Source organism: Arachis duranensis, chromosome 1, assembly GCF_000817695.3.
Source record: "Arachis duranensis cultivar V14167 chromosome 1, aradu.V14167.gnm2.J7QH, whole genome shotgun sequence".
Classification (NCBI taxonomy): domain Eukaryota; kingdom Viridiplantae; phylum Streptophyta; class Magnoliopsida; order Fabales; family Fabaceae; genus Arachis; species Arachis duranensis.
The window spans coordinates 42536680-42543934 of NC_029772.3; the positions used below are offsets into that span (position 1 = coordinate 42536680).

General features: G+C 28.5%; 1 protein-coding gene across 1 annotated transcript; it reads right to left on the minus strand.

Annotated features, from left to right (window-relative positions):
- Positions 1–562: 562 nt before the first annotated feature.
- Positions 563–6936, minus strand: LOC107487130 (legumain). Its single transcript, XM_016107728.3, has 9 exons — positions 6503–6936; positions 6258–6422; positions 4147–4303; positions 3501–3586; positions 3205–3404; positions 2451–2499; positions 2128–2337; positions 1066–1269; positions 563–959 (listed from the first exon to the last, which is right to left on the minus strand). Exons 1-9 carry the CDS (start codon positions 6740–6742, stop codon positions 777–779), a joined length of 1494 nt encoding a protein of 497 aa, XP_015963214.1. The 5' UTR covers positions 6743–6936; the 3' UTR covers positions 563–776.
- Positions 6937–7255: the final 319 nt, after the last annotated feature.

Below are 7255 nucleotides of genomic sequence, written 5' to 3' on the forward strand. Positions count from 1 at the left end.
GATATCAATATATATTAATTGTTATACATATTAATAGTGATAATATTTTTTTATTTAATATTAAAATAATATATATTGATATCGAAAAATTTATAGTAAAATATAAAAATAATTATTAACAAAAATTTTGGTTAAATCATAATTTAATAATTAAAAATTATTGAAGAGTATCTTAAAAAATATAATTTAATATTAATTTTTTTAAAATATTTTGGTAAAAATATAATTTAATCAATAAAAAAATAATTTATTAAAGGACATTTTGGTAAGCAAATTTAATGACAAAAAAAATAAAATTTTCGCTAAAGGGCATTTTTGTAAAAAATAATATTTTTTTGAAAAATGAATAAAGTTAACATTAGTTAACACAAACAATTTAAAATGGACTAAAATGAAGGTTTTTTAAAAGTTATAAGGAAGAAGAATGTATATTTTACAAATAGAATAGAAATGAGTGTCATTTTAGCATCTCTTACAAAAAGAGAGTAAAATTTTCTCTAAAATAAATAAAAAAATTATATAAAAAATTCACATAAACAAAAATATTTTATATCAAAAAACGTATTAAAAATATAATTCATTTATCACTTTTTATCCTTTAAAATTTTTAGAATAAGTAATTTTATAATAAGAATTTATACAAATTATTCAATTAAACTATATTTCGATTCATATTTTACATTAAAACTATTCTCACTATTTTTATAGAAAATTACATCTTTGTACAAGGTTGAAAAATACTTTCCGATTTGTGAGTATAGTACAATAATCCTAAATCATGCACTATAACCGAATTTTGATGGATGTAAGTGCCCTGCATAATAGCCACCACAAGCTGCCATACAAGCCTCCTCCATTGAGGCCTTAGAAACGCCACTGTTACAAATGTTGGCGAATGCTCGCATGTGTTTCATGCCATACTGAGTCAGCGATCCGCAGTGAGTTTCAAACACTCGAACCTAATCAAGTGTTAGGGAAGAAAAAAAGATTTAATATTATAAGATTTTAACATAATCAATGAGTGAATGTTACTTAAGTAGAAGAAGATGAGTAATCAATTATTACCATTGATTTTAAGCATGTCCAATCTTCAACAAGGGGCAGACCGGGCTCCCTCACGGATTCTATTACTGAATTTTTTGCTGGACCATAAAGAAATACTCCGATCAATTTTACGCTACCGTCTAAATGATTCCTGTGCTTTGTTGTCTCTGCAATCTGCTTCATGATCTCTCTCTTCTTTTCTGGTTCATCTTCTGATCTCTTATACTGCATTCAAATAAAACCAATTATACGTACAAGTTAAGCAAAGTAGCTAGCTAGAGAAGCAACGTATTAAACTACTTTTCAACCTTAATCCATCACAATAATAAAAAAAATTAAAATTGTAATTGAATTTATGTATTTTATTAGGCTAAATTTGTGGAACACGAGACTTTTTTATTGTTGTTATAAACTAAGCTGAAAGACTAGTTTAATACAACATGCAAGTGCAACCATTAATCGTCAGAAAAGCCAACATGCCAAAAAAAACGTTCGGCAAAAAGAGAAAGAAAAGGATAAAAGAACGTTAAGATGTTACTGTAATTAATTATATTTAAAATAAAATAATAAATTGATTGTCACTTTAACAAAAATATGGTATTTGACTAATTTACTTTTTAAAAATCACATTTTAATAATAAATTTATAAAATATGGCACATCAGTAAAAACATCTAATAAAAAATAAAATATTTATTTAAAAAAGTTATATGTGATATATTTGTGTATAAATATATACTATTTAATTTATTTTTAATATACATTTTATATTCTAACATATATTTTTTACTAGTTACTGATTTTAGCGTATATTTAGAATAATTAATGTCTGTTTCATATAAAATTAAAAATTATAAGAAGAATTGACTAATCTTTTCTCTATCTAAACAATCAAAATTGATATTTTTATTCTGTTTTTAAGACATTTACCAAATACTATAGATTAGTGTCCAATTTCAAGATATCAAACTTAAAACCATTTGATCAGAATGTGATCTCTAGTGTGTATTTATTCCACAATGAGATGAGATTTAATAAAGAAAATATTGTGGTCAACGGATTGAGGAGAAAATGCTAAGAGTACCATTTGCCACATGAAGATCAGGTCTGCATCTCTCTGATTAACAACATCCACGGGTGCTCCTAACATTCCATTAAGAGAAGGAAAGTTGACTGTGGCAGGATCAAAACCATGGTACAGATAAAGCTTCTCCGGTTTGACGTGTGTATCACCGTACTCCATCACATGGGAACCAAGCTCGTAGTTGTTAAAATTTGAGGTCCGTTCCTTCACCTGCTCAACAAAAATATATAGCCCCTCTTTAATTTAATTGTTCTTATTCTCGCTCATGGCTGATGCTAACATTTAACGAAGCACTGTTATTATATGGTCAAAATTAATCTTACCGATTGGTATTGTTGTTGCACCGATTCCCTCTTTAGATTGTGACTTTCACTGCAGAGAATTCAAGTGCCATGATTCAGTTTTGCAACTTAATTAAATTTATGTCTATGTTTACGGTGTTGGTAATGGTCATGGTATTAATGCAACAGACAAAGGGGATAATCTAGTTGTCCTACATCTGACTACAACGCAATAGGCGAATATACTATGTCACACTAGTGTCATAAATTTGGTATAAGACTACAAGCATAGATACAAAATTATATCAAAAAGCGAACAAAAATGTTAGAGGGCCAATGAAATTTATTGTTTTTAACCAATAGTTAATCAATAATTAATGTTTAAAAGTATGGGCTAAAAATATATTTTTAAATTGTTAAACTAAAAAAATTGAATTGATGATTAAAAATGCAGATCATAATCAATAAATTCTATTAGTTTTTAGACTTTTTTCAAAAGTGAAAGTAGAATTGTATCCCAAAATTAGTCTTGTATTCTGGAATAATTTTCAAAATTTTAATTGCATCAATTATATGTCTCTAAATTGGTCAAAAGAAAATCATGTTATTTTCTAAAACGATGTGATAAATTACTGATAAAAAAATGACAAAAAAATAATATAATGTATTTTTATTAATAGAGACATTGGTGCAATTAAAATTTGAGAGATTATTTTAGTGCATACAATTAGTTCGAGGGATTAAGTTGAAATTTAAATAATAACATGTAAAAGAAGCATATGTTATGTATTAGTACCTGTCTTCCATCCAAGCAACACTATACAAATCCCCAAGGCAAGTGATGTATTCAGGAGGAGGAGAAGGATCCATGCCAGGACAATAAGTTCCCCAACTAGCCTCTTGAGCATTTGATGCAGTTGTCACATAAATGTTTATATCCTTTGGCAATATACCCTCAAATATGCTCCCACTTTCACAAGCTTCCACGTATATAACCTACACAACCATACCATATAATTATTCTTAATTGCACATTCATGATGATTAGTAATGGTAAGCATATTTTAGTCAATATATGAAATCTTTAATTACCATCTTCTTGTAACCTCCAGATGCATGCTTCTTCTTCAAGACGTCAATAAAATCCATGGCATAAAGGTTTGGAGTGTTTGGCATCCCTATAATCAAATGGGAGACAATGAATTGCAATGACTTCTACACCACCAATCCACCAATGTATAGCACTTGCTAGATTAAGGCTGCATTTGTTTCTGATTCTTAAAAAGTAATTATACATAGCATAAACTTTTTTATATATATAGTTGAAAGAGTTTATTTAAAAAAAAAAAAAAAACTCTGGTCGTTTTCATAAAATTTATACTACAAATAAGTTATTTATTTTATTCAAAAACCTAATATTCAAATGAGGTGATTTTTCACATAATAGGTGTGTTTGGTATTAGATCAAAATAAAAGGCAAAATTTCATACAAATTCGGATCAGTTTAGAGTCGTTATAAATAAATTAAAAAAAAGGAAGTTACATTTATATGTTAGCAAAATAAACATTTTCCCCCCTTTCCCAGTTTTATTCTCTCATATCAAATTTAGCAAAGAAAAAAAGTAGTAAACACAACCCATATCATTATAGATGAACTCGAATAATATAGAAGCTTGTTATTAAAGTACGATTAGTATTATAATTATAATGCAAAATAAGGAAGAGATGATTAACGCACCAAGAACACCTGGGCCTCCATGATCAGCATAATATATAAATATCCTATCATCAGGTTTGCTGTTTATTACTTTGCCACTTCCACCTTTCACCTTACTCTTGTCCCCAAGAATTACCGCATATAAATTATGAGTTGTCACGTTCTCACCTGTGTAATCCTACACGAAATAAAATGAGCTCAATTCAAATTTACTAAATCTGTCTTTAGAATATAATAATGGAATTGAAATTAGTATGTTAAAAATATGTCATTTTTATACTTTAACTATTAATATAAAAAAAGAGTTAGAAAAGATCGAGAATGTCGAAATTCAACTGTGGTCAATGACGATTATTGTTCGCAGTAAAAAAAGGAATAGATAAAGAATAAAAATATAAAAATCAAATTCTCATATCAGTTATAAAAAATATATATTTTATATAATTAATTCTAAGTAATTTTTTTCGTTTTGATTTATTTTAAATCAAATCAAATCAATTTTAAAAATATTTTATTCTAAATATACTAAAATAGTTAGTTATATTGTTTATTTATGTCAATTGACTTTCTGATAATGAATATGGTCAATGTCCCCACAAACTTTAAACTATGTAGGTTGCTTTCTAATTCTAAGTAAACAAGTAATGCCCTATTAAATCTAATTATTTAAAGAAAATATCATCAACAGAGAACCCCAACTTTGATGTAACATTGTCTAGACGTGACTCACCACATTAATTGCCTTTCCAACAACGCAATAACGATTTCGAAATGTTTTCCGCTAATCAAATTCTATTAGACTTTAAGTCACTCCACATCCATTGATGCTTGGATACCCAAATCCTCTTATTAATTCCGCCCAGTGCCAAATACGGTAAAATAATTAGGGGTAGTGAAGTTGTTTGTTTTTCAGAAGTGGGTTAGTTGGTAAAATTAAGGAATGTTGTGATACACCTCATTTAAACTTTAAAGGAAGGCCTTTTGGTTCATATTTAAGAAATTAAAGTATTTAACAATAATGTCAAAGACATTTTAAAAAATTGTTATTCGTATTATCAAATCGTAATGGTTCATAAACTTTAGTGTATACACATAATATATCTTCTTTTCGTTGTTCCTTCCTACATAGAACAAAAGTACTTCCATATAATTCTATGTTCTCCGTGCACGCATGCTGCACTAATTTATTTTCCAAATGAAAAAGGTTACTTGCCAGCAATTCATCATTAGTATTTAAATAGACACACACACAAAAAGTAGCATTTAAATAATGGTGAAAACTTATTTTCAATTATTTTTATGTAAAATTAATAATTAAAAATTATTAAATAATTTAATATATTTGAATAGATTATTATTTAATAATTTTTAATTATTAATTTTATATAAAAACAACTCCATATAAATTTATAGTTTAAATAATATAAGTACTAGTACCATGCGAACCTCTCATATTTAATTTGTTTGTTTGCTGGCATGCCTTGTTTCTTAAAGACGAGAGGAGAAAATTATTTTCAGGAAAGGAAAAATTGGAAAAACTCTTGACACTTGGCCTTTTAGATTATAGAATTTGGCAAAACTTGCAATGGGCCAATTTGACGATTTGTCACAAGTCGACAAAATTTTAATTAATCAACGGCATGCAGTTCCCCCACTTGTATTGTATGTAGCATTGGGTTTTCTTCGGGTGTTTCTAGTTTTTTATTCTTGTCTTTGCTTTCTGTTTCCAGAGTTTATTATTTAATTGGCTCAATGATGAATCATAATTGGCTTTCTCATCGTCAGTCTTTTTTTTTTTCATTTTCTTAAAATTTAATCTCGGGACTCGTGAGTAAAAGATGAACATGTCTACTAAGCTGTTGAATTCTTAATCTTCTTAGCTTGACTATTTTAAACCATACAAAATTGCACTATTTTTATAATTCTTCGTCGGTAGAAGTAATACCCAAAAAGAGTCTAAATAATTTTCGTAAAAAAAAAAAAAGAATAAGTAAACTTTTTAAAATTTTCATTATGAATTTGTAGATTTAAAAAAAAATTACTGAATAAATTCTTGAAAATTTGCAAAGTTTAAATTTCTGATGAAAGAGGGGTGAAAGGATAAAAGATATTTAAGAGTTGAATTTAGTTACCTTGGGGACGCCAGCATAGACATCTTGACCATGAGGATGGTTGATGATGATTCCAGGCCTTGGATTCAAGTCGTTGTTGGCTATGTCATCATACATGAACACAACTATGTTTTCTTCTTTGAGTCCACCTTTTATTAGCAACTGATACGCATGGCACACATCTGCCTGTTGTGTGCATTAAACATGCATAAGATTAAGGAAGGAAAGAAGAAGAAAAGTGAAAGAAACAAATTAAAAGCACGCACTTGGTGCCTGTAATTGCCGTATCCGCTTGAGCCAGCTACTAGAACAGCCCATCGGGTTCCACCACCAACTTCATCATTTTCTGCTGACTCTGACTCTGACTCGGAGGGTAACCGAATCACCGAGTCATAGAACGAGTTCAGCCTCGACGCTTTACCCTGCATATTCAGAAACAGCAACAAGAAGAAGAACAACAGCATCCATGACCATGATGATGAAAGAAAAGAGTATGCAATCGCCATAGGAAGGAACTGAAGAAGTTATAACCAGGAAACAGAAGAGTTATGACTTATGAGAGTTTTGTTATATGTGCATAGATATTTATATATTTATAGTAAAGTATGAGAAGGAAGGGAGGGAAAGGGGTGTGTGATTGTGCCTTATTTTATGGCAAAGAATGATATTGAGAGTCTTGTGAGATATTCTTTCTCCTCTTTCTATACTGTTTTTTAGTTAGTGTGTCCGTGTCTGTTTACTATGTTGCTCCTTTTTCCCGAAAATATTCACTCAACCTCCCCATTTTCTTCTACTTTTTTATTTTCAGTTTGTAAGAGGTGTGTTATGTTACGCATGCTCAAAAGTGGATGATAATCAAACTTTTTTTAAAGGAAAAATGGTAAAAAATTATTATTTTAGTCATTAATTAGTCATCAATATTTAAATGTATGAGTTAAAATATATTATTAGATTACTAAACTAAAAGAATTTGATTAATGACTAAAAGTGATCGCTATAAATTTTAATAGTCTTTTAAT

Coding starts and splice junctions, on each gene's coding strand:
- LOC107487130 (XM_016107728.3), bottom strand. CDS start 6,742: ATGGCGATTGCATACTCTTTTCTTTCATCATCATGGTCATGGATGCTG. Junction 4,304..6,257: donor TCTATGCTGGCGTCCCCAAG/GTAACTAAATTC, acceptor TATTTCGTGTAG/GATTACACAGGTGAGAACGT. Junction 2,338..2,450: donor TGCAACAACAATACCAATCG/GTAAGATTAATT, acceptor TTTGTTGAGCAG/GTGAAGGAACGGACCTCAAA.